The sequence below is a fragment of the Chlorella variabilis genome (genome assembly GCF_000147415.1).
Source record: "Chlorella variabilis unplaced genomic scaffold CHLNCscaffold_12, whole genome shotgun sequence".
NCBI classification, from domain to species: Eukaryota; Viridiplantae; Chlorophyta; class Trebouxiophyceae; order Chlorellales; family Chlorellaceae; genus Chlorella; species Chlorella variabilis.
Genome location: NW_005435076.1, coordinates 256,388 through 280,402, shown reverse-complemented (window position 1 = coordinate 280,402; position 24,015 = coordinate 256,388). Strand labels below are relative to the sequence as shown.

General features: G+C 67.9%; 8 protein-coding genes across 8 annotated transcripts in view; 5 read left to right on the top strand and 3 right to left on the bottom strand.

Moving 5' to 3' along the window:
- Nucleotides 1-799: 799 nt before the first annotated feature.
- On the top strand, nucleotides 800-5,054 carry CHLNCDRAFT_24117 (hypothetical protein; the record flags this gene model as incomplete). Its single annotated transcript, XM_005846990.1, has 11 exons — nucleotides 800-934; nucleotides 1,112-1,291; nucleotides 1,484-1,792; nucleotides 2,089-2,612; nucleotides 2,798-2,939; nucleotides 3,176-3,337; nucleotides 3,566-3,735; nucleotides 3,980-4,148; nucleotides 4,434-4,541; nucleotides 4,710-4,849; nucleotides 5,000-5,054. The coding sequence occupies 11 exons, from the start codon at nucleotides 800-802 to the stop codon at nucleotides 5,052-5,054; spliced, it is 2,094 nt and encodes a 697-aa protein (XP_005847052.1).
- A 262-nt stretch (nucleotides 5,055-5,316) lies between these two features.
- On the bottom strand, nucleotides 5,317-8,136 carry CHLNCDRAFT_134704 (hypothetical protein; the record flags this gene model as incomplete). Its single annotated transcript, XM_005846812.1, has 9 exons — nucleotides 5,317-5,349; nucleotides 5,488-5,553; nucleotides 5,674-5,801; nucleotides 6,400-6,755; nucleotides 6,794-6,942; nucleotides 7,193-7,457; nucleotides 7,599-7,720; nucleotides 7,852-7,903; nucleotides 8,042-8,136. 9 exons carry the CDS (start codon nucleotides 8,134-8,136, stop codon nucleotides 5,317-5,319), a joined length of 1,266 nt encoding a protein of 421 aa, XP_005846874.1.
- Nucleotides 8,137-8,286: 150 nt separating this feature from the next.
- On the top strand, nucleotides 8,287-10,468 carry CHLNCDRAFT_134703 (hypothetical protein; the record flags this gene model as incomplete). The annotated part of the gene is made up of 5 exons (XM_005846989.1): nucleotides 8,287-8,463; nucleotides 8,564-8,644; nucleotides 8,792-8,911; nucleotides 9,087-9,842; nucleotides 9,989-10,468. The coding sequence occupies 5 exons, from the start codon at nucleotides 8,287-8,289 to the stop codon at nucleotides 10,466-10,468; spliced, it is 1,614 nt and encodes a 537-aa protein (XP_005847051.1).
- A 1,990-nt stretch (nucleotides 10,469-12,458) lies between these two features.
- Nucleotides 12,459-13,221, top strand: CHLNCDRAFT_13801 (hypothetical protein; the record flags this gene model as incomplete). Its single annotated transcript, XM_005846988.1, has 4 exons — nucleotides 12,459-12,566; nucleotides 12,658-12,782; nucleotides 12,900-12,954; nucleotides 13,048-13,221. Coding segments are annotated over 4 exons (462 nt in total), but the record flags the coding sequence as incomplete, so codon positions are not given.
- Nucleotides 13,222-14,085: 864 nt separating this feature from the next.
- Nucleotides 14,086-15,658, top strand: CHLNCDRAFT_134701 (hypothetical protein; the record flags this gene model as incomplete). Its single annotated transcript, XM_005846987.1, has 5 exons — nucleotides 14,086-14,111; nucleotides 14,251-14,419; nucleotides 14,580-14,645; nucleotides 14,780-15,232; nucleotides 15,365-15,658. 5 exons carry the CDS (start codon nucleotides 14,086-14,088, stop codon nucleotides 15,656-15,658), a joined length of 1,008 nt encoding a protein of 335 aa, XP_005847049.1.
- Nucleotides 15,659-17,496: 1,838 nt separating this feature from the next.
- Nucleotides 17,497-19,061, bottom strand: CHLNCDRAFT_134699 (expressed protein; the record flags this gene model as incomplete). The annotated part of the gene is made up of 5 exons (XM_005846811.1): nucleotides 17,497-18,180; nucleotides 18,333-18,440; nucleotides 18,637-18,681; nucleotides 18,791-18,822; nucleotides 18,944-19,061. The coding sequence occupies 5 exons, from the start codon at nucleotides 19,059-19,061 to the stop codon at nucleotides 17,497-17,499; spliced, it is 987 nt and encodes a 328-aa protein (XP_005846873.1).
- Nucleotides 19,062-19,420: 359 nt separating this feature from the next.
- CHLNCDRAFT_58047 (expressed protein) lies at nucleotides 19,421-20,964 on the bottom strand. Its single transcript, XM_005846810.1, has 4 exons — nucleotides 20,793-20,964; nucleotides 20,390-20,545; nucleotides 19,954-20,140; nucleotides 19,421-19,825 (listed from the first exon to the last, which is right to left on the bottom strand). Exons 1-4 carry the CDS (start codon nucleotides 20,916-20,918, stop codon nucleotides 19,701-19,703), a joined length of 594 nt encoding a protein of 197 aa, XP_005846872.1. The 5' UTR covers nucleotides 20,919-20,964; the 3' UTR covers nucleotides 19,421-19,700.
- A 140-nt stretch (nucleotides 20,965-21,104) lies between these two features.
- Nucleotides 21,105-24,015, top strand: part of CHLNCDRAFT_134697 (hypothetical protein) — a gene marked incomplete at both ends in the record, with an annotated part of 9,703 nt that continues 6,792 nt past the window's right edge. The window contains 7 exons of the mRNA XM_005846986.1: nucleotides 21,105-21,131; nucleotides 21,276-21,412; nucleotides 21,502-21,565; nucleotides 21,667-21,750; nucleotides 21,890-22,159; nucleotides 23,167-23,463; nucleotides 23,722-23,814. Of these exons, the coding sequence (XP_005847048.1) occupies nucleotides 21,105-21,131; nucleotides 21,276-21,412; nucleotides 21,502-21,565; nucleotides 21,667-21,750; nucleotides 21,890-22,159; nucleotides 23,167-23,463; nucleotides 23,722-23,814 (972 nt within the window). The remainder of the gene's footprint in view (nucleotides 21,132-21,275; nucleotides 21,413-21,501; nucleotides 21,566-21,666; nucleotides 21,751-21,889; nucleotides 22,160-23,166; nucleotides 23,464-23,721; nucleotides 23,815-24,015) is intronic.

The window sequence follows — 24,015 nt, the reverse complement described above, 5'->3', positions numbered from 1 at the left end:
CTGAATGATGCCCTGCGCTGCATCGCCCAGCGCCTGCACGCACACACACACGTACAGACCCAGCTGTTGACATCAGGCCGACGAACAGGACGGTATCCAAGGTGGAGCACCATGGGGCCTCGCTCAGGGTGCCCATGTGTGGCAGGAGGACTCAAAACATGTAATGCCATTCACCAAGGCAGCGGCACCGCCACCCAGCACAAACCCAAGTGCTGCACACTTGCCTGCCCTGCCGTGCCGGCTGCTTGCTGGGCATCAACATCCGTTGGAAGCTGCAGTCCGCTCATGGATGGCAGCTGCAACCCGTCGACGGCAGTCTGCAGCCGCTGGGAACCGGTTTGCAGCAGGCGCTCGGCGCCCGCCAGCAGTTCCGCACCGGCCGTGGGTGGCGCCGCGAGGGCGGCACCAGAGGGCTGCTGCGCGCGAACTCTTCTGCTTCCTGTCCGTCCCAGCGATCGAATAGATCTAGACAGGCCCCAGGAGCCCAGCTGCACGGCGACATGGCAGCGTGTGTGGGATGCGGCGGCTGGCATGATGCTGGTGACAAACTACCCTTGCAGGCGTCGTAATTGGCATTGAATTGTGATTGGATGGCTAGGGATGGTGACGTGCGTCGCCAACCACGTCAGCTGTCTGCAAACGACGCCGCTCATTGATTGCCTCTGTTGTGCCAGTGCAGCACCCTCGATCAAAGCAGGAAATCAGGCTCCCTCACCCCAGCTGGACCCAGATCACTTGTTGTGCCATTCACCGAGCCCTCCCCGCACCTCCCGGCACGGCCCGACAGCGTGGCGCAGCGATGGGGTCCCCAGGCCCGCCGTCGGCAGCCCTGGAGGAGCACCTGGTGGCCTGCGTGCAGCACAGCCTGGGCCTGTACCTGTTTGACAACGCCTGCTTCCTGTGCGAGCGCCTGGTGGCGCAGTTTCCGTCGGAGGTGGGGCGGGAGGGGCCCTGCGCCAGCCCACCCGCCGCGCCGCAGCTGGCGGCAGGCGGCAGCAGGCGCCGCGCTGCCTGTCAACCTGCACTGAGGCCGCGCCGCCCCTTTCCGCTGCTGCTGCTGATGCCGCGCTGCTGCGTGCGCGCCCTTGCCCCTGCCGCTGCCCGCGTGCAGGCCAACCTGTTCCTGCTGGCCACCTGCTACCACCGCTCCAACCAGTCCTTCCGCGCCTACCACCTGCTCAAGGGCCTGACCGGCGAGCAGAGCCGCTACCTGTACGCCCTCTGCGCCATGCAGCTGGGCAAGCTGACGGAGGCGGAGACGGCGCTGCTGCCAGACAACGACGCCTCCAGGGTGCGGCGGGGTGCGGCAGGGGGCGGGCAGGTGGCGGCACCCACACCCCGCCCGCGTCGCGGCATGCTCGGCTGGCGGCCCGGCCGGCCGCCGGCCCGCCAGCGCCCTGCCCAGGCCGCCTAGCGTCCTGCCTGCTGCCCACCACACGCGCCCGGCCGCCGGCCCCGCCTGCCCGCGCCGCCGCGCTCGCAGGTGCCCAACGGCGGCGCGGGCTTTTACCTGCTGGGGCGCATCCACCAGCTGTCCAACCGCCATTCCGCCGCCATTGCCTACTACAGCACCGCGCTGCAGCTGGACCCCATGCTGTGGTCGGCCTTCGAGGAGCTGTGCGGGCTGGGGGCAGACCACGAGGCGGGGCAGTACCTGGCGGCCGCGGGCGCAGCCGGTACCGCAGCAGCCGCCACCGGCGCCGCCGGCCCCGCCGCCACCGCCGGGGGCGCACCCCACAGCGCCATGGGCGGCGGCGGCATGCCCTCCACCTCCACCTCCACCTTCCAGCACGTGGCCACACCCTCGCAGCACGGCGGCGGCGGGGCGGGCCAGCCCCCGGGAACCGCCCCCGCCTCCACCGCCGCCACCAAGCCCAGCGGGCTGGGAGCCATGTTTGGATGGATGGACAGCGGGCGGCAGCGGGGCGGCGGCGCGCCGCACACAGCGGGCACAGCGCCCCGGGTGAGACACGCTGGCTGGTGGGCAGCACGCGCGGGCGTGCCGTGCTGGCCAGCAGCATCACTTCCTAACTGTGCCACCCCGTCCCGCCCCGCGCCCACCACCGCCGCGCTGCCACGACTGTGCAGGGCGTGGACAGCGGGGGCACCCCTTCCCCGGGATCCTACGTCACGCCCTCGCCGGGAGGCCGCCCCTCGGCAGCCCCGCCGCCGCCCGCGCCCAAGGTGGGGGGCCCCGCAGCGGCGCGCCCCTCCTGGCCCGCCACCAACACGCCCGCCCCGCTGCCCGTCACCGCCGGCGGCAGCCTGGCGATGCCGGGCACCAGCGGCGGCGGCGGCGGCGGCGGCGGCGCGCAGCGCAAGTTTGTGGACGAGGGCAAGCTGCGAAAGGTGTCCAACAAGCTGTTTGCCGACCCCGCCAGCATGCTCAAAGAGCTGCGCTGGCAGGAAGGGGAGGCAGGCGGCGGCGCCAGCGGCAGCGGCGCCAGCGGCGGCGGCGGCGGCGGCGCGGCTGGGGCAGCGGGCGGCAGCCTGGCCGACGTGGCGGCGCTGCACGGCGTGCCGCGCGGCCAGCGGTCTCAGGAGGGGCAGCAGCAGGCGCTGCCGCTGCTGCAGGCCCTGGGGGAGGGCTACCGCCTGCTGTGCATGTACAGGTGAGGGTGCTGTGTGTGTGTGGGGGGGGTGGGGAGCCGCGCTGGTGTGACCAGCTGCTGCTCTCAGCCACCTTGGTTGCATGCGCCGCAGCGCAGCATCTTCCCGCTTCACACACACACACACACACACACACAACTCCACACGACTCCACACCACTGCCACGCGCGCCTGCATGGGCCTGCAGGTGCCAGGAGGCGGTCGACGCACTGAGCCGCCTGCCGCCGCACCAGTACCAGACGGGGTGGGTGCTGTGCTGCGTGGGCCGCGCTTTCTTTGAGATGGTCGACTACCCCGAGGCAGCCAAGGCCTTCAGCTGGGCAAGACAGGTGTGTGGCGGGCAGGCGCACGAGGGGCAGGCAGAAAGGGGTGCATGTTTGGGTGGGTGAGCAGAGCGGGTGGCGGGGCCCATGCTGTGGCGGGCTGAGACAGGTGGTTTTGTGACCTTGCTGGCGTGCCGCCTGCTGTCTCGTGTACGCTTGGCCGCAGCCGGCCTGTGCCGCTCCTGTTGCCAGTCGTGCCCAGCCCTAGGCCCTGCCCTGGCGTTGTGGGCCCCGCACCGCAGGTGGATCCGTACCGCCTGCGCGGCCTGGAGGTGTACAGCACGGTGCTGTGGCACTGCAAGCGGGAGGTGGAGCTAGCGCAGCTGGCGCAGGCCGCCTCCTCGCTGGACCGCCACTCGCCCTACGCCTGGTGTGCCATGGGCAACTGCTTCTCGCTGCAAAAGGTGAGCGGGGGGGGAGGGGGGGGGAGGCGCGGTGCGAGGGGCCAGCAAACGGGGAGGCGTCGACCCAGGCTGCCGCGCCAGCGGCCGGCATGCATGGCGATCCGCTCGCCCCGTCCTCTACCCTCGCCCATCCCACCCTGCACCACCACCCTGCGCCACCACCACCGCCACCCACACATGCGCCCCCACCCAAGCACACCCACACGCACCACCACCCACCCCCCGCAGGAGCACGAGACCGCGCTGCGCTACTTCCAGCGCGCGCTGCAGCTGGACCCCACACTGCCGTACGCCTACACGCTGGCGGGCCACGAGTACTTTGCCAACGAAGACTTCGAGAAGGGCATCACCTGCTACCGCAACGCCATACGCATCGACCCGCGCCACTACAACGCATGGTGGGACGCACAGCCTGGCGGGGGCGGCCGGGGCAGCCGATTCTGGGCCACGCCTGCCGGGATGTCGCGCGCGCACGGCGCCGGCCGGCTGTTTGTCTGCCACGACACGCGTGCCTGCCTGCCGCTTGCTGCGTGCATGCGAGCGGTGCACCCCTCTGCCTTCCGGGCGCGCTGGGCCACTGCCTGACCGGTAGCGCCCTGCTTCCCGCCCCACCCACACCCCCACCCCCACCCCCACCCACAGGTTTGGCATGGGCCACATCTATTACCGCCAGGAGAAGTACGGCATGGCTGAGTACCACTTCAGGCGCGCCCTCTCCATCAACGACCGCTCCTCCGTGCTGCGCTGCTACCTGGGCATGGCGCTGCACAAGCTGAAGCGCAGCGGCGAGGCGCTGGAGACGCTGGGGCAGGTGGGGCGCGGGGGGGGGGGGGGGGGGGGGGGGGGGCACGCCAGCTGGGCGCCAGCAGGGCCAGAGCCGCAGGGATGCTGGGCCAGTGCCTGCCCGGCTCCCACCAGCAGCCCAGCCGAGCGCACAGCTCCCCCGCCGCCTCCACCTTCCCGCCGTCCGCCCGGAGAAGCGGCAGCAGTGCAGCGTCGGTTATGTAGGGTTCGGGGAATGTGATTGCCAGAGCTGGGCGCCGTGTCGGGGTCTGCGACACACACAGCCCCCGTGCCGCCCGCGCCGCGCGCGCAGGCCATCGCCGCCGACCCGCGCAACCCGCTGGCCAAGTTTGAGCGCGCCGCGGTGCTGATGGCGGAGGACCGGTGGCGGGATGCGCTGGCGGAGCTGCACGCGCTCAAGGTGGGTGCGGGGGGGTGGGGCCGGGGGCTGGGCACAGTCGGCACTGCCGCGCGGGCCTGTGGTGGTCGGAGGCCGAGGCATCCGCGCACCGGCCGCGGGGTGTGTGTGTTGTTTCACCCCCCGCCGCCCGCCAGCTTGCTAAACCCCCGCGCGCGCCCGCCCCCCCAGGACCTGGCCCCGCGCGAGGCCAGCGTGCTGTTCCACATGGGCAAGATCTACAAGAAGCTGGACATGCTGGATGAGGCCATGGCCTGCTTCGCACACGCGCTCGACCTGCAGCCGCCCTCGGCAGACACAAACCTCATCAAGTGGGTGGCGCGCGGCAGGGGGGCGGTGTGCAGCATGGCGGGGGGGCGGTGGCAGCATGGCGGGGCCGGCCAGCACAGCAGGGGCGCCCGTGGTCGTGGCATGCGCGCGCCGCGAGCAAGCCTGCGCTGGTGGCGCGCTGCTTGGTGCAGGGGCGCCATCGAGAAGCTGCGCACCCCGGACGACAACGAGGAGGAGGAGATTTGATCTGCTGCTGCGTGGACGCTCCCCTTTCCCACCGCCACTTGTTTGCTCTGCTGCTGCTCCCCTTCTTCTTGCTCGCTCATGCTGGCTCCTCGACTCTGCTGCTGCTCAACGACTGACACTTGATCATGTAAACAAGGTTACCAAGCCGCTGGGTCAACACCGCTCCAGCGGGGCCGCAGGCCCTGCTAGTTTCCAAGGCGGGGACTGCTGTGCGCGCCGCACGACTGGCGCCCAGCTTGCGCCCAGCCCTCCAGCGGTCAGCTCAGAAGCGGTGGTGGAGCTTCTCCTTCTCCTTCTGCACATACACAGGCATCAGACAGCACATTGCAGCAGCACACTGTGAGGGTGAGGAGGTGAGGAGCTCGCCAGCCGCCCATCAAGCAGGTGCTCCACCGCAGGCAACTAGCTGCAGCATCTTGATAACACAACTCACATAGTCTGCGCAGTAGTATGCGATGCCGACGATGGGCGCCACGCAGAAGATGACGGCGTCCCGCAGCTGCAGCAGGCAACCAGGGGGCACACACATCCATGTCAGCGCTGGCGGTGGTGCGCCGCCGCCGCCTCCCCAGCTGCTGCTCCCATTCTGTGTCGCAGGCATGCCCCACTGCCGCCTCACGTTGGCCGCGTGGTGCGCCGCCTTGTGCGGCAGGTCCTTCCACAGCCCCGTCATGACCGACTGCTGGTAGGGCGACAGGGCGTACACCACCTCCCTGAGCCGGATGGGGACCTTGCCCATGGTGCTGCCTGCGGGGGTGGGCGTGGCACGAGCATGATGCAGGTGGATGCGGGCGCCCAGCAGGGACCACGCAACCCGGTGTCGACGCCGCGAGGGCGGGGTGCGTGGTGCCGGGCGGCGGTCCGCCCTCTCCCGCGCGGCGCGCTGCGGGACTCGTGCAGTGCCCATACAATCTCTGTCCCGTGTCACTGCTGCCCTCTGAGAGCGCAGTGGGGCAGGCCATGACGCCCTCCTGCCCAGCGGAGCCGACCGGCGCGTTGCCACGGCCAGCAGCTAGCACAGGGGTCCACGCGCAGTCTGCGGGCAGCGGCTCCCACCGCAGAGACCGCACCGGGTGCTCACCGGTGCGTGCAAGACCACAAACCCCTGTTCTCTTCTCTCGGCCCAAATCGGCGGCCCTTGTCAGGATCAGACGGCGATGAAGGCGCGGCAGGAGCCACGGGGCCAAGGGTTCATGTGCCGCCAGCACAGCACAGCAGGGCCCCGGGTTGGTGGGCAGACGGTGAGGGCCTGTCCTGAAGGGTTTACAAAGTATGGCCTATTGATGATTGCATTGAACCAATCTAGATCAGGCCGATCCCATCCTCTCCACAAACCCCTCCCCACCCTCCGCCAGGCTGAACAGGAAGAAGTTGTTGACGGGCTCGTTGCGCCCGCCCACCGCCTTGATCAGCTCATTCCCCAGCTCGCCCCCCACGATGGCGTTGATGGCAGGCATGTCCTCCTCCTCCTCCGCATACGCCTGCAGCATCTTGTCTGGCAGCAGCCCCGGCTCCACGCCCGCCTCGCCGCACACATGCTGCCGCAGCGTGAGCAGCTGCTCGGCGTCGGCGGCTGTGACGCACCGGCCATGCTGCTGCTCAAAGCGGGAGATGACTGCAGCATGGAAGGCGGGGAGGGGAGGGGGAGGGGCCGCCTCATAATTGGCTCCCGAAACAACACAACACACCGTGATGCGGTGCCTGCAGGTGCAAGCAGTGGCGCAGCAGGCAGGCGCCACGTGCCTCGGATAATGAGATAGAGCCTGGTCAGCCGTCGCTTGTTGACGCCATGCAGGCTGCAGCTGGTGGCCTGCTGCCAGGTGGCGAAGCTCTCGGTGCGCTCCTCCACCTTCTTGCTGGTGCTGCCATCCTTGTGCTCCTCCTTCTTCTGCGGGGAGGCGGGGAAGCAGGTGCATCGAAAGACGGTGAGAAACATTGGAGCAGCTGACCTGCTGAATGCATCAAGTGGCTCTGTTGCTTGCCCTTCTGCCCTGCCATTCACCAAAGCCCGTGATGCGCTGTGGCTCTGTGCAAAAACGCCACCACGCCTGCCCTCCCTCCCAGCCCACCCCAGCTCCTCACACCGCCGCCGCCACCACCACCACCCCAACACCAGCAACCAGCCCCTGCCCACTCACCTCCACCACGAATCGATGCTGGTGCAGGTCGGCAAAGGCCCATCCAAATATGCCGCGGCACACCCCTGCATAGAAGGCCACCCCCGCCTCCCGGCACAGCACGTCTGCCGCCGCGATGCTGCTGGCTGGCTGGCCGCACAGCAGCAGCAGGTCGTACTGCCGCAGCACGTCTGCTGCCAGCACCGAGGAGGGCGGGCCCGGCAGCGCTGCCACCTTGACGAATGGATTCATCTCCGCAAGGGTGGCCACACTCGCCTCCGCCACCCTGCGCAGCCAGCGGCAGCAACCGGGCACTCGACGTCAGAAGTCGCAGGGACTACGTTGCGGCTGGGACGCACCGCGCAAGCTGGCACAGCCAGGCAACCATGCATGGCACGTGCAGGGCAGGCACCAGGTCGTGGCGCACGTGATGGGATCTGCGGGTGCGTCGCCCGGTATCAGGAAGTTGGATAGCGGCCGCCGCGAGCAAGGTGTGTCGTCCACGAGCGTCACCGATCCCACGCCCGCCAGCACGATGTTCTTGGCCACCTGCAAGGCGGGGGCAGGCAGGGGTCGTTGGGCGGTGAGCAGCGGGGGCAAGGCGTCCCACGGTAGCTGGCCGAGTCGTGAGCTAAACCGACGCACGCTGCCGCCACGCTGCTCTTGCTAGCTTGACGCACCTCGGCAGCTAGGCCACTGCATCCAGCAATGAGCACCTTGGCGCCACTCAGCCTGCGGACACAACGCAGCAGTAGCAGCAGTGTGAATGGCAGGCGGCAGCAGGCGCCGCCACATGCTATCTGATCGGCACCCGCTTCCTCGGCATTGCGTCTCTACTCCCTCAGCAACTCATCAATTCAACCTACAGACCTCCTTTGCGTCTCCACTCCCCAAACCCGGAGCTGACGGTCGTAAATGGCCGCCTCCTGCTCCGTGAGCTGGTTATCCGGCTGCGATGACGCCATGTTTGCTGTTGATGTGTAAATTCGATTGGCAGGGGCGCTCCAGTGAGCCCACGACTTCTGTCCTTCGACTCGTACTGCATTTTGACGAGTTGAGGCCTTTCAGCGCGATCAGGCTGTTGCCTCGCGCCTCGTGATCGCCGCCCCAACATCATGGCGCTCCAGCTGCTGATTTTTGACACCCGGCGGGGCAACACAGAAGGCCTTGAAGAGGACAAAGTGCTGGCTGCCTTCCCCAATGACGTGCCCCTGCTCCACCAGAGCGGCATGGCCGGGCTGCTGCAGGGCCTGCTGCTGTTCACCGCCAACTTCACCGCCGCCCTGGCAAGTGTTGCCGCCACTTTGCTGGCGGCGGGACGGTTGCCCTCCTGCTGCGCTCAATTCGCTGCCTGCAGCTGAGAGCCGTGGCGGGCCTGCCCTCCTGCTGCAGCGGCCACGCTGGGATGTCGCCGAGACCGACAGCGGCACCTGGGTGATGCTGGAGGCGGAGCCGCACCTGTGGTTTGTCGTGGTGCGGACAGCTGGGCCTGCTGGGGACCCTAGCCGCCGCATTGAGGGTCGGTATGCTGAATGCGTTTGGGTGGCGTGCAGCCTGTGGCAGCTGCGCAGCGCCTCCCTCACACGCCTGCCCCGCTGCCGCTGCTGCCTGGCGCTGCAGCTGGCGCCGCGGGCCTGGGTGCCGCGGCACACGACGGAGGACACGCTGCACTCGCTGCTCACCCAGATCCACCTGCTGAACTGCGCGCTGTGCGGCAGCGTGCAGGCCGCGCTGGATGAGGTGCGCAGTGGTGGCGGCGGCAGGGGCATCTCTTTTGCAGCCGCAAAACGGTGGCAGTGTGCTGGCAGTGTGCCTGCCACGCATCCCCGCATGGCCTCACCCCTTCCTCTCTGGCTTGATCAGCTCTGCCCCGAGCCTCAGCAGCCCCACCTCCGCCCTCCCTCCCTGCCTGCAGGACCCCAGCGGCGGGCTGGCGCGTGCGGGGCTGCAGGCGGTGGTGGATCACGTGGGCCATGCGCTGGGCAGCCCCCACACCTGGCAGCACCGCGAGCTGCGCAACCCTCTGGGCGACGCGGCGCTGCCGCCGCTGCTGCCGCTGTCGCAGGGCTCCTCGCTGGCGGTGCAGGGGCTGGCCAACCACCTGCTTCTGGCCAGCCTGCATGGCCAGCAGTGCGTGCGGGGCGTGCTGCTGCTGTACGGGCCGTACCTGCTGTGGAGCAGCCTGGCGCCACGCGACACGGCCGCGCTCTTTGCCGTCGTCGCCGCCGGCCTGCTGCACGCCAGCAGCAGCAGCAAGGGCGGCAGCGGCGGCGGCGGCGGCGTGGGAGAGCCACACGCGGCCGCCAGTGCAGCGGCCGTGGCGGCGCTGCCCAGCCTTCGGGCCCTGGATGGCGGCGCGTGGCGGCAGCTCCCCAGCGGCTTCCTCGTGCTGCGCGGCAGCGCGGATGCTCCAGGCGGCGGCGTGTGGCCGGCATATGGCGCGCCCACAGTACCGCTGGTACACCTGCAGCACAGCCCTGACGAGCGAGAGGGCGAGCAGGGCGGGGCAGGCGGCGGCGGCGGCCAGCCGGGCGCCTGCCGCCTGCTGCCGCTGCTGGAGGGGCGGCTGCTGGTGGGACTGCTGCTGGATGACGGCGCCCTGGCCACCCCGCAGCAGCTGGCGGGCCTGCATGGCCTGGTGGCGGCTCCGGCCAGGCAGCTGGCGGCGCAGGTGAGGCGGAGGCACAGGCAGCGGGAGCGGGCCGTCGCGGTGCATCCCTGCCTGGGCTGCGAGCGATCCCGCCGGGCCTGCCCTGCCTCGCCCGCACACCGCCCCGCCATTTCTAGCCGCCCACCTACCGCTCCTGCCGCCCGCAGGTTGGCGAGGAGGTGCGTGCCAGCAAGGCGGAGGCAGCCCACCTGCCCGGCTTCCGCTACCTGTACCAGGATGCGGCGGTGCAGGCGGCGCGCGCCTCTCCCCGCATCAAGGTCAGCGCCATGAGCCACCACGCACGCACGCTGGCGGCCGCGGTGCGCGGCTCGCTGGGCGGCCTGGTGGCGGCAGGGGCTGAGGCGGTGGCAGACGCGGGCGAGGCCCCACCAGACGGCCTGGCCGGCGGCGAGGCGTTCCAGGCCCAGCAGGCGCCGCCCAGCACCGGCAGCGGCGCCACGGGCGGCGGCGGCGAGCACGAGGTGCTGGAGGTTGTGGCCAGGAGCAGCCAGGAGTGCTGGGCGTACGCGCTGCAGCCGGGCGACGGGCGGCGGCTGCTGGCGGTGCGGGAGCGGCGCGGCGAGCGGGAGCTGGGGCAGGCGTCGGGGGTGCTGCACGCCTTTGCAGAGGACAACTTCCTGATGTGAACGCGCGGCGCTGCGCCTGTGCAGCCCTACCGGCCGGCAGCTCGGCTCTGTAAGCAGGCTGTCAAATTGTATATGGTCAGGCAGCGCTGGGTGGAAGAAAGTGTGGAGAGGCAGGGTGGAAGAAAGCAGGGAGTTGCTAGGCATCCCTCTCTCTTTTTCTGCAGCGCCTCCCAGTTCTTTAGTCCATTTAAGTGCTGTTGAGAAAGTGCTGCCAGAGCAAATTGCACAGCTCGCCCCTGTTTTAGAGGTCAGAGACCCCAGCTGCCAGAATGGTGGCCCTGGCCGCTCTCTCGCTGGCGCTGGCTCTGTTGGCCTGCCCCTGTGCGGCTCAGGAAGCCCAGCAGCCTCAGGTGCGGATCAGGGTCAACCCGCCCTTCAGCGCTGTAGCTGCAGGCAGCCGCCAGCGCCGCCGCGCCTGCCTGTGTGAAACTGGCAGGGCTGCCACCCATGCTGTTGCCGCTGCTGCTGCTGCTGCAGGGCTTCATCCGTGTCGCCTCTGGCCGGTTTGTGGACGACGCATGCCAGGAGTTTGCCTTCTCGGGGTGAGCAGCGCCTGCCTGGCCCAAGGAGGCAGCGCCCATGGGCCCCAGATGCCTCCCTAGGCTGGCGGGCAGGAGGGGGGCCCGGTAGACAGGAGGGGGGCCCGGTAGAATGCCATGGTCGACCAGGGCCTGCTACGGACTGTTGCCCGCAGCTGCAGCTGGCCTGGAAGGCGGTGCGCGTAACACCGCCTTCCACCACGCCTGCCCATGCGAAGCAGGTGGAATGGCTGGGGCCTGATCGACCATGCGCTCTCCGACCCAGCATCCATCACCGCCAGGTTCAAGCAGGTGAGGCCCCCCCTAAAGAGGCTGCGTCGGCTGCTTGGGCCTGCCACCCGCAGTGAGCAGTTGCAGCCAGGCGCAGCTGTCGCACTGTTGCCCCGAGCTGGCGGGCCCTCCCAGCTCAAAAGGCAGCCGATCCCTGCCCCGACCGCAGGCAAATGCTGCTTCCCTGAACATGATGAGGTTTTTTGTGACGGGAGAGGGTGGCGGCCTGCTGTCTTGGCCCGGTGAGCTAAATCCCCAACCCGCAGCCGATGGAGCATGCCGCAGTCTGGTGGCGGGCACACCTGGGGCCTCGCCTGCCCTCAGCCTCCTGCCGCCGCCCCGCCTGCAGGCCAGCTGAACGAGAGGGCTGCGCGGGGGCTGGACTTTGTGCTGGCTGAGGCCGCCAAGCACGGCATCAAGCTCACCCTGGCACTCACCAATCAGTGGAAGGAGGACGGCGTGGAGCAGTGGGAGCAGTGGTGAGGGACGCTCCGGCGAGCACGCCCGCCCAGGGCGCAGAGGGGCGGCAGAGGCGCGGCAGCAGCAAGCCCTTTGGAGAGGGCTTTCTGCCCGAGCCCAGGTGGCCTCACCCCTCGATGCTGGCACCCGCAGGTGCGGCACCAGCGGCACCAGCGTCAAGCCCCGCCCCGACATCGACGTGCGGCAGGAGGCGGCGCTGAACGCCACGGAGCGGGCCATGACGCCCTACACCTGGCTGCTGTCGCCCGAGTGCAAGGACCAGGTCAAGCAGTTCTTCACCGCGCTGGTCAACCGCCGCAACACCATCACGGGGCTGCTGTATCGCGACGACGCAACCATCTTCAGATGCCGCCGGCAGGGTGGCAGGCGGGGGCGCCGAGCCGTGCGCAGGGAGCGCCTGTGCGGGCGTCGATGCGAGTGTCGATGCGTCTGCACGACCCCGATCGTCGCCACTCTGCCCCTGCCACCCGCCGGCACTTCCTGCAGCTGGAACGTCATGAACGAGCCTAGATGTAAATATTGCGGTCCCGAGGCGGTGGACAGCTGGTATGGCGAGCTGGCTGACCACCTGAAGGCAAGCACGCCCGCTGCTTCCGCACGTTGCGGTGGTGCGCCGCCACAAGCACACGGGCCCGGCGGGGCGTACGGCAGTGCTGCAGGAGCCCTTGCCTTCCTTCCAACCCCCTCCCACTGTTGTGCCGCAGAGCGTGGACCCCAACCACTTGATTACGACCGGGGAGGAGGGCTTCTTTGATGAGCGCGACCCCATGGCAGGCAAGCGTCTGCAGCGTCGTGCGCAAGCTGTGCCTGTGCATGTGTTGCCGGATGGGATTGCCGTGCTGCGGCCGCACCCTCTGCCTGCACCCGCTGCCGGCCCACCCCACCTCCACTCCTGCTGAGCCCGGCCCCGCAGCCTACGATCCCAACGACGGCAACCAGTGGGGCCCCAGGAGCGGGCAGGACTTCCGCGCCAACCACGCGCACCCCTCCATCGACTACGCCGTGATGCACCTCTGGCCCGACAAGTGAGTGAGAGGCGGGGGCGCCTGGGGGCGTAGGAGGTATGGCCACCTCTGTTGGGAACCTGCTGCCCTGTTTCTGCCCTTTGTCTGAACGTTTTTCATGCGACTGTGTGGTCGCAGCTGGGGGAGGCTCGGCATCGACTTTGGGCAGGGCTGGCTGGATGCGCACATCAAGGTGCGGCGTGGGCCTGCTCATTGCCCGCCTGAGCGGCATCGCTCTGATCCGACTCCCAGCCTGCATGCGCCGCCACGGCTGCTGCCCGCGCAGGTGGCTGCGGAGCTGGGCAAGCCGCTCATCTTGGAGGAGTTTGGCAAGGGGGCTGCAGAGGGCGACATTCTGAGCACGAGGGACCCCTGGTTTGAGCTGGTGAAGAACGCGGTGGACAGCTCGCTGCAGAGCGATGGCCCCCTGCGCGGCTCGCTCTTCTGGCAGTGGGATGGCGACGCGGGGCCGCGCCCTGGGGTAGGCAGCGCCATCCGTGAGGTGAGCTGCTGCCGTCTGGTTGTTGGGCCGGCAGGCACGCCGTCATTGAGTCGGCAGGAATGCCAAGGAAGGCAGGCTGACAGACGCCTGCTCCTTGCTGCCCTGCTGCAGTACGACTCCACCTTCAAAAATCACATCAAGCCCTTTGCCCGCAAGGTAGCAGCGGCATCCGGGCAGCTGGTGCCCGGCTGCACGCCTCGCACCTCGGCGCCAGCGCCAGCGCCAGGCGCTGACTCCGCGACAGAGCGCAATGGCACCCAGAGCCCACCGCCAAAGCAGGCCAGAGTTTCCAGCAGCAACGAGGGTAGCAAGGCGTCGGATGCCTCCTCAGCGTTCTTCCAGGATGCGCAGCCTGCGGGGCGCAAGCTGCTGCAAGGACGCTGAAGCGGCGAGCGGCGAGCGGGCGCAGGGCAAGTGGCAGACTGGCAGCGAGTTGAAGCTTTGCACTGTGAAGACACATTTCTGGGGACAGGATTTGTCGACATTGACACATTGTAAATTTGCAACCAGTTGATTGTTGGAATCAGACACCATGGCATGCCGTCATCCCCACCGGCAGCGGCCACCCGGGCGGCGGCGAGATATGATGATTACCTGAGCGACCCGCACCCGCCCTGCATTTCGTAATCAGGCCATTTGCGCAGCTGCTGCTGCTCCTGCTGCGGCAGGAGTGGGTCCTCCTGGTGTTTGGGTCAACTTCGTGGCCCGTGGTGCCCTCTCTTCCAGGGGGGCGCCCACGGCTGCTGATAGGGGTGGAACGCTGTGCATCACGTCTTGGGGGGGGGGGCTCGGGACGTCCTGGGGCACCTAACATGCTGCGCCATGTCAAGGGAGGAGCGCTCCTGGCCGTGGCAGCTGCTCTCATGCTGTCCCAATACTTGAGGCGAGCAGGAGTCGGCCGCAGGAAGCTGCCGGAGCCAGTGCCGCAATGCCGCCCGCCCGCCCGTGCCGACACCGTCGCCGCCTTCTCCCCTTCCCGCCATGCAGCACCCCGGGAATAACGATTGTGGGCAATGTGACAGTGGACGTGGTGGATGGGAAGAAGGCGCTGGGGGGCGCCTCATCGTACGCCGCCGCGGTGGCCAAGGCCTGGGGAGTGCGGGCGTGCATCGTGACCGCCCACGGCCAGGATGCCGACCTGGGCTCTGTGTTTGATGTGAGTGGGCGCATGGAGGGCTGGGTGGGAGAGGGGGGTGACCTGCTGCTTGCGGTGCCCGCCATCCTGCACACTGCTTGCCGGGACAACGTGGATGGCTGGGCGCAGGTGGGCTGCGCCCAGCTGGCACCCGACCGCATCTCCGCCTGCCCCCCTGCAGGGCCATGACCTGGTGGTGGTGCCCGCCGGCCACACCCTGGTGTTTGAGCACACCTACACCTTCTGGGTGCGCATGGTGCCGGGGCGGCGCGGGCCAGGCCGACTGCCCGCCAGCTGGGGCTCTCAGCCCACAGCTTGCAAGCCCTACTTACCCGCCAACCCCGCCCACCCTGCTGCCGTCCGCCTGCTCCCCTCCCGCAGGGCAACCACCGCAAGCTGCGGGTCACCGCCCAGCCCAACGTCACGCTGACGATGCGGCACCTGCCGGCGCGGTGCCGGCGGGCGCGCACGCTGCTGCTGGGCCCGCTCATGCCACAGGACATGGACCCGGCCAGCTTTGTGGCGGCGCCGCCCTGGTGGCACCGCCTGCTGGGCCTGCGGCGGCGGCAGGTTGGGCTCATGGCGCAGGGGCTGCAGCGAGAGCTGGACGCCTCGGGCAGGGTGAGGGCGCTGCAGGAGGCCAGCCTCCAGCTGCGGCAGGCGCTGGGCCCCGCCACCTCGGTGTTCCTGTCGGATGTGGAGACTGAGGTGTGGGCCAACGGCACGGTGGCCGCCCTGGCCGCACGCACCCGCCGCTTCCTGGTCACCCGCGGCAAGGAGGGCGCCGACGAGCACCTGGGCCGCAGCCAGGCGGTGCGGCACCCGGTGGCCGAGGTGGGCAGCCCCGTGGGCAGTGCCGCCTCCGCCGCTCCCGCCCGCTGGCCAGCGCGCGCTGCAGGCGCCGCCGCGCCTCCCTGCCTGAGCCTGATGGCAGCCCCCCTCGCCTGCCTGGCCCGCGCGGCGCAGGTGGATGCCGTGCTAGACACCAACGGCGCCGGGGACACCTTTGCCACAGCCTACATGCTGGCAGCCGCGGCGGGCCATGCCAGCCCCATCAGCGTGGCGCACTGGGCGGGCGGCGTGGCGGTGTCCCAGCCGCAGGCCTGCAAGCCGGCCTGCGTGACAGAGGCGCTGCGAGCCGACTGGCGCAACATGCCCGCCTCGCGGGGGAGGGGCTGGCTGGCGCTGCCGTCGCCCCTGCGGCACCTGGCGCAGCTGCTTGGCCTTGTGGCGCCCCGCAACAAGATGATTGCAAGCTAGATCAGCACGTAGCCACGATAGCCAGAGGCGGGCAGCAGCCCTGCCCAGTGTCACATTCTTTCTGTGCAGTACGTGCGATACCCCACCCCTTCCCAACCCTCAACCAATGCTCTTACCTCCCTTTTGCTGCTCTGTTGTCGCCTTTTTGTTTGCCCTCAATAACCCCTCAGCAGTTTCATTTGGGCTGCTCATCAGCACCCCCTTAAAGACCTTATGCACACTGGGGCAGGAATGAATCCTCTTTGTCGCTCTTGCAATAGGTCAGCAGCACACCCTCGCAACCCTCAAACATGCAAACAAACGAGTGGTGGAGGAGTACAGGTGTGTGGCGGGGGAAAGGAGGTGCAGAGAGGCGCGTGGCAGCAGTGCTGCTTAATAAGACTACAGTGAGCACGTGAAGTGGAGCTGACGATGGTGCTGCCTACAGCGCGGGCGCCTTGGCTCCATACCCTAGCCGCTCGTAGCCCGCCTGTACCGCCGCTCGCTGCTCGGGTGTGAACTCCCCGGCGACCAGCGCTGCCCTGGCGGCCAGGCTGTCAAACAGCACGAGGCTGGGGGAGTGGTCCAGCGCGGCAAAGCCCTCCACCAGCCCCGCAATGTCTGTGGCAGTCAGGTGGTGAACGCGTCCCATCACATGCCGCCCAATCTCATCCAGCAGCATCTCCTCGCTGCAGGCAGGCAGGCAGGCAGGGGGAAGCGGCAGCGCAGCTTGTACCTGGAGGCGCTGCATAGGGTAGCTACAGTGCTCAGCTGCTGCCGAGGAAAGATGCCAACCACCGGCCGGCCAGCTACCAAGGCAGGCGCCAAGGATCAGCCTAGGCGCACCTGGCCCCCAGCTGGCCGCAGCTGCGCACTGCCTCGGCCAGCAGCCGCGGCTCGAGCCGCATCATGCCAGCCAGCACCATGTCTGCATTCCCAGTGCCAGCACCGGGCGGGTCGTGAGGTCCAGGTGCAGTCAACACAGCGGTAGACTCACATGCACTTGACACAGGCCTTGCAGCCGCCCACGCACCGACGAGCGCCTGGAAGGCCGAAGAGCGCACAATGTCCTGAGGGCTGAGCGGGGCACTGCGGGCCCGGCTGGGCGGCCGGCCGCGTCGCTTGCCGCCCTTGCCTTTGGCTTGGGCGGTGGCAGAGCAGGCCTCCGCCACCGCCGCCAGTGCTGTCGCAACATTCTGCTCTGTAAAGTGCTCCCCCTCCTGGTCTATCAGCGCTAGCACTGCCTCTGCGCTGCCTGCCTTGGCTGCCTCCTCCAGCCGCCCATCCAACTCGTTTCGTTGCGCTCGCTCCGGTTGCCGCTCGCAAGGCGCCGTGTCGGCGTCGGCAGCGGACGCCAAGCCTCTGCTGCCTGTGATGGCAGGCTTGCTGGTAAGCAGGCCGCCTGTGCTCCACAGCAGGGCCCTGCTGAGCCGCTCCGGGCCTCCTGCACTGTTTCGACAGCCAAGGGCTGCCGCGCTGTTCAGAGCTGGATTGTTGCCGATCGCCTGCGGCCCTTCTGGACAAGCTCTCAACAGAGCTGCCGCTGTGTTGAGAGCTTGTGCTGTGCGACGCATCCCCAAGGTCGCTGCTAGGTGGCAGTGGGTTACACAGTGAAGAAGAGTGTAAGTACAGCAACCAGATACAGCAACCAATGTTGTGTGGGAGGAATAACATTTTGGGAAGCTGCCAGCTGGCGTGATCGACGCTTTCGCAGCGGCAGATGGGAACAGACAAAGAGAAATGTTGAGTTGGGGGTGCAGCAATGCACATGGCATGAATATGACGCAGACATGTGTGTTTGCAGAAAAGGGAAGGTGAGCGTGATTCAGCAACAGTTCAACGAATGCAGCCCAGGCCGCTCAAACCAGCAGCACCAGCATGCCGAGCAGCGCCAGCGCCACATACTTGACAGAGGCGGCGGAAGCGCTGCTGGGCACCGGCGCAGGTGCAGGGGTGGGCGCGGGGGATGGGGATGGCGCCGGCGCGGGGGAGGGGGCAGCAGCAGGAGCGACAACAGGTCCGGCAACGGGTGCCTCAGCCAGGGCGGGCGCCTCGGCGCCAGCAGGTGCGAAGGCGTCGAGCAGCAGGTCGGTGGTCTCCTCCTCCTCAGGGATGGGGGCAGGGTCCGGCGTGGGGACGGTCCCCTCCTCGGGGTCGGTGGTGGTGGTCTCCTCAGAGGCGGTGGGGGTGGCGGCGGTGGTGTCCTCGGTTGCTGGCGACTCCGCACCATCAGACTCGCTCCAGGCTGGAGCGGGGGCGGCAGCATCAAGGCTGGTGGCCGACACAGAGCCAGTGGCGGCGGGCTTGTCGCCAGCTGCGCCGCCCGCGGCGGGCTTGTCGCCGGCTGCGCCGCCCGCGGCGGGCTTGTCGCCGGCTGCGCCACCCGCGGCGGGCTTGTCCTCTGTCTTGTCGATGGAGGCCGAGCTGACGACGTCGGCCTTGCTGTTCACTTTGCACTCGTCAAAGAAGTTGTCGGCCAGCTTGCCAAAGCGCTTGTCGGCGACCATGTTGGCGCGGAAGCCCTCGTAGCAGCCCTCGGAGATCTGTGGGGGGGCAGCACACTCTGCCTCAGTGTGGGGCGTGGGCTTGTGAGCCACTCAGCACCGCACCCAGCACCATGATGAGCAAGCACGCTTGTGCTAGCGCACGCTGCTCCCACGCGCTGCAGCAGGAGGCGGTTGACTGCTCTCCTCACCTTGCCCCACTGCTTGGCGCATCCCCTAGGGCACTTCACAGGCGAGATGACCTTCTTCTTGTCAACCACATCCTCGACCCAGGTGAAGTCGCAGGTCAGGAAGTCTTGCTGAGGGACAGAAGGGTGGCATTGGGGAGCGGCGCAGGGAGGGCTGTGTCGGGCAGCGCAGGTGCAACAAGGCAGGGCAGGGGCAGGCTCACACGGCTGTATGGGGGGAACATGCGTTGGGCCCCGGTCCCGCATGCATGGCGCTCAGGTCTGCCGCACCCTGCTGCAGCCCCCTCCCTCCATTTTGTTTGCTCACCAGGAAGATCTTGTTGTCCCCCGTGCAGTCATACGTCTCCACAAACTGCAGAGGAGGGGGCAGGATTTCAAGGGCCAGGCCGCGCAAACCCCAGCATGGCAGCGGCGCACTATGCCGGCAGGCAGCCGGCCAAAGGGACTGCACTCATGGTCACCCCCAGTGCACGCACAATTTTGATCGTCGTCTCTGCAGGGTAGGACAGGACAGGGAGTGGCGAAGAGGGCGGGTTTCAGGAGGCTGAGGAGTGCAGCTGTCGGGCCCAACTGCGGCGGCCCTGTTGCTGCTGCCCCGCGCTGCCTGCACTCACTGAAGTCGGCACGGTCGGCCACCGCAGTCACGGTGTTGTACACGAACGGCGCTTCGTCGCCGCGGGCCATGACGGCCGCCAAGGCCAGCACCACAACAAAAAGGCCTGTGCGCGCCATGGTGACGATCGCAGGTCAGTGTGGCGCGGCAGAGGGAACAGGCGGGTGGCGAGTGGGCAACCGACGGTTTGAATTGGACCCGCAAAAGGACGCACAGCAGGCCCAGCAGCAGGCACAAGAAAAGAAATGCGCCGTCTTTGGTATGCGCATCTCCTTTCTGCTCCTAAGGCTTGTCTTGGTCTGCCTGCAAGAGGTGGAGGACGCAGATCCTTCCTGATGGTAACCCTGCGGCACCACGTGGCGGCGGGGCTGATTGGGCAGGTTTCAACACCATTGCCCCCATAATGATGATGTGTCTCAGGCTATGAGTCACTTCAATTGCTTCTCACTGCAAACCTGCACATCCTTCACACCTGTGTGTCCTAGATGCTTACAGTTCGATCCAGCAGACAAGTAGGAAACACGAGCCGTAACGGTCGCTTAAAAGGTGGCCGTTGGGCAGGAGACGGACAAGCAGGGGCAATGGCCCTCTGGAGCAGACCATGACAGCAGAAAGGACGCAACAAGATCAGTTAAAGCATGACGAGAGAGCGGGCGGTCCAGGAGTGGTGGATGGAGAGAACGGCGCACTCGCACAAGGCCGGCATGCACCGCCACGTGGTGGGCACTAGCAAAGCTGCATGCTGCTGTGGCTCGGGCTCAGGCCAGCAGGGCAAAGGCGGCGGCTGCCAGGGACAGCAGGGACAGCAGCGCCTTGGGCAGTGTGCCGGCTGCGCTGCTGTATGGCACCGGGGCGGGCTCGGGCGCCTCGGCCACGGCCGGCTCTGCAAAGAGCCATGGGGGAGGGGCTGCCTGTCAGGGACTGGGCGGCAGGCATGCAAGAGGCACAATACGGCATATAGAGGCCCGCAAAGGCCAGCTGGGTGCCATAAAGTTGAGGGTAGCAACGTACCGGGGGTGGGGGCGCTCTCGGGCTCCGAGACCTCCTCGGCTGCCGCGGGGGAAGGGGCGGGGGCGGCCTGCGTGCTGTCCGCCACCAGCGCATCGCACTCCTCGAAGAACGCAGAGGCCAGGCGGCCAGTGTTGGTGGTGTCGCTGCTGAACTTGTCCATCAGCTCCGCAAAGCACGTCTCGCTGAGCTGCAGGTGGGGTAAGCAGCAGGAGGGCAAGATGACAACAGCACCACACCCTTTGGAGCAGGTGCCGCAGTCAAGACGGCGTGGCCGTGCGGCTGCCGCCCGGCATCGGATACAGGTTGGCACCGCTCAGCAGTGAGGAGGGCCATGCATGCATGCATGCTCTGTGTATCGCGCGTGCTGCCTTGCCTGCCAGCCTCCCAACCTGCTGATGGGCTGCACAGTGCCCAGCTCCCCAGACTGCAGGCCCACCTTGGCAAACTGCTCCACGCACGACAGCTCGCACGAGACGGCGGGGTTGGTGTTGCCCAGCGACAGCGCGTCCAGCATGCGCAGCAGCGAGGGGCACTCGTTCACATCAAACGACAACAGAGCAGAATCGGAGAGGCACTCGGGGATGCTGATGACCTGCAGGCGCACGCAAACAGGGCATACCAGGGCGGCGGTAAGACGCTGGGTGCCGTCACTGCTGCCGCCATAGGCGGCCCACCACCCCACCAGCTACCTCGCCACTCTGCAGCCGTGACACTGGCAGCGGGCGGGCAGCGAGGGCACGAAAAGAAGGCAGCAGGAGTGGAGGCCTGAGCACCGCGGCGGCGCATGACGCGGTGCAACCTCCCCCCAACCACCGGCGCAACCTGCCGGGCACACCCACCGCGGAAACGAAGGGCTTCAGGGCCGCGTTGTTGAGCAGGTCATTGATGGAGGAGGTCCCTTGGCCAAAAACAGCAGGAGCCGACAGGGCCAGCAGCACGGCCACCACAACCGCGGAGCGAGCCATCTTCAGGGTTGTGAGGCCTTGCCGAGCGCCTGGGGGAAGAGAAATGGGGATTGAGTATAGAGCCTGCACCTGCACCTGACGCGGTTTGAGTTTGTCCTGGCTGGCGGAGGAAAGCCGTTTCATGAACGCCTGATTGGGCATTCCTGTTAGTTCGGACGTCAAACATCAAGCGGGGAAATGGGCCAAATGGCAGAAAGCGCGCCGGGCTACCATGTGAGATCCCCAGGCTCCATGGCTCCGAAACTGCGGTGCAGCCTCGAGGGAATGCGCTGGTACACTGCCGATCCAGTCAAGCATGCAGCAGCGTGACCCGCGCTGCCGCCCGCCCGCCGCCACCGCTTGCCGTCTGTGCCGCAGGAGCGGCAGCGACTGCAGCAGTGCCTCTTGCACACGCTGAACAACCTCTTTCAGCAGCGAGTGTTTGATAGCGTCGAGCTGGACGGCATCGCCAACCAGCTGGCACCTGGCCGGCTTCCCATCCTTCACCCACACAGGTGCTCTCCATCCTCCTACCCTGCCGGTATTCTATACTTGTGTGCCCGACCCGACCCATCAATTGCCCCTGCATGCCTGCTGCCTGCAGGACACTATTCCTGGGCAACTGGGATGTCAATGTGATGGAGCTGGCCCTCAGGCGGCACGGAAAGGTAGCGCGCTGCAACGCTGGGCGTGCCACAACAGCTCGGATTCTGACCGGAGCAATGCAGCATTGTTTCCCAGCTGTGACTCGGCCCATGGACTTGTGCAGAAGCTGCACTGGTGCGACCTGCGCGACCTGAGCTTTGCGCATCTGGACCTGGATGCGTGCTGGGGTCTGCTGCTTAACGTCAAGGTGGGGCGCGCTGGTGCCTGCCGACAGCCATGCGCAGGCGGAGCCCTTGAGTCGTGGCTCGTTCGCCGCCATGGACACCACTTTTGCTCACGAGTGGCCTGTGGCCGCTGATGCACGCTGCTCCACATGTGGCATGCAGGGCGAGGGCGCTTTGAGCCGCATACTTGGCGGGCGGCACTGGCTGGCGCTCAAGTCGTTTGGCGGGCGCTGGTGGGACCTGGACAGCACCCTGCCAGCGCCGCAACCGATAGGCAGCAGTTCCTGTGCGGCAGCTGTGAGCGTTGGCAGCAGAGTTGAGGGCTCAGACCTGCATGCAGAAGCCAGTGGCAGCAGTGGCAACGGGGGCAGCGACACACATCACGCTGGGCACGCAACGGAAGATGGCGAGGCAGCAGCAGCGGCGGCAGCGGTGAGGCACTGGTTGGCTGAAAAAGTGCAGCAGCGGGATGCCAAGGTATTTCGCATTACAGAATGCCCGCTGGCATCGCACCCGCTGCCAGATGCGCGAGACTGTGCATCCAGTGACATGTAAGAAGCATGTGGCGCATCCCAGTTGCTCCAGCGGGCCACTGGCACTCAAGGGCGGCATCGTTGCGGCGGCTATAGAGGCATTGCATTGTTGCGCCAAGCCTACTGCCTGTCTCCTCTCTATAATTTTTGCATCTGATGGACGGTCGGAATTCTGCCCTCCAGTTACCGCACCGTGCGAGACATAGACTGGCGGCGGTGCACGACTGAGGTACGAGCGGCGGCGGGGCGGTACAGTGTCCCTGTTGGCCCCATCTGCCGCCTGCGCCTCCAACGCACTTGTAGATCATTGCTGCACCCATCCTCTCGTGCACCCCAGCCCTCATCCCACCCCTGCTGAAGTGATGGCATCACAGTGAAGCGAGAGCAGCAGAGGACAGGGCACGGTACGCAAGCAGCAGCATGGCGTCAGCAGCGGCCAATGGGACCCCGGCCAGCGATGCAGCGCTGGAGGACTTGCTGCCGGGCGAGGACGATTTGCTTTTCGAGGAGGAGCTCCTGCGGAACCCGTACTCGCTGAGAATGTGGATACGCTACCTGGACGCACGCAAGAGCGCCAACCCCAGGAAGCGCTACCTGCCGTAAGAGCGGGCGGTTCAACGGCTGCCGGGCTCCTAACAAGTGCGCCCAATGCAAACACCGGAGCCACCCGGACAAGCTTTTGAATTTTGCAGCTTACGCCGTCCAGTGCAGGGGGTCGTGTGTTGAGCCGCGGAGCACGAGCAGCAAAGGGCGGGGCGGGGGCGGCCTTGCTGCCGCCCCCCCTCGCCCGGCGCAGGCTTGGCCTCCCCGCCACGCCGCCGCCGGGTTGGGGGTGGCCCCCCTTCCCCTCCCTCCCTGTCATCCCACCCCACCCCACCCCTGCCCCTTGCTCTCTCCCCCCCGCAGCTGTGGCACGCCTACCTGTCTGAGCGGCTGGTGGCGGTGCGGGGGCTGTCCCCCGCGCACCCGGCCGTCGAGTCGCTGAACAACACCTTTGAGCGGGCCATGGTGTCGATGCACAAGATGCCCCGCATCTGGCTCATGTACCTGGACTTCATGGCGGTCCAGGCCTACATCACCCGCATGCGCCGCCTCTTCGACCGCGCCCTCACCAGCCTGCCCGTCACGCAGCACGAGCGCGTGTGGCCGCTGTACCTGCGCTTTATCGGCCAGCCGGGCATACCCATGGAGACGGCGGTGCGGGTGAGGCGGTGCTGCGCAGGCGGGGGTGGGGACGCCTTGTGGGTGGGTGGCTGGGTTGCTGGGAGTGGGGTGGGCAGGTGGATGGGGTGGGGACCCCAGGCAGGCGGGCGGGCAGGGGTGTGGAGCACACCTCCCAAGTGCGGGCGGTGCAGCGGGCGGAGCTGCGGGCCTGCCCTCTGCCCGCCCCGCCCCAGCCTGATCCCTTCCTGCCTGCCCGCGCCCCCCCCGCCCCCCCTCCGCGTGCCCGCCGTCCTGCAGGTGTACCGGCGGTACCTCAAGCTGGAGCCCACCCACGCCGAGGAGTTCATCGCATACCTCAAGATCAAGCAGCTGTGGGGGGAGGCGGCACGGGTGCGCAGCCGCACGCGCCCCGTACAGCAGCCGGCAGCAGCAGGGGGGCCTGCGCCGCCCCTGCCCGCCCCTGCCTGCTTGCCTCACCAGGCACCAGCCCCCCCGGCACACCTCCCTGCCCCCCGCCCACCCACCCACCCGCCACACGCCCCCCACACACCTGGCTGCAGCGCCTGGCGGACGTGGTAACGACGAGGGCTC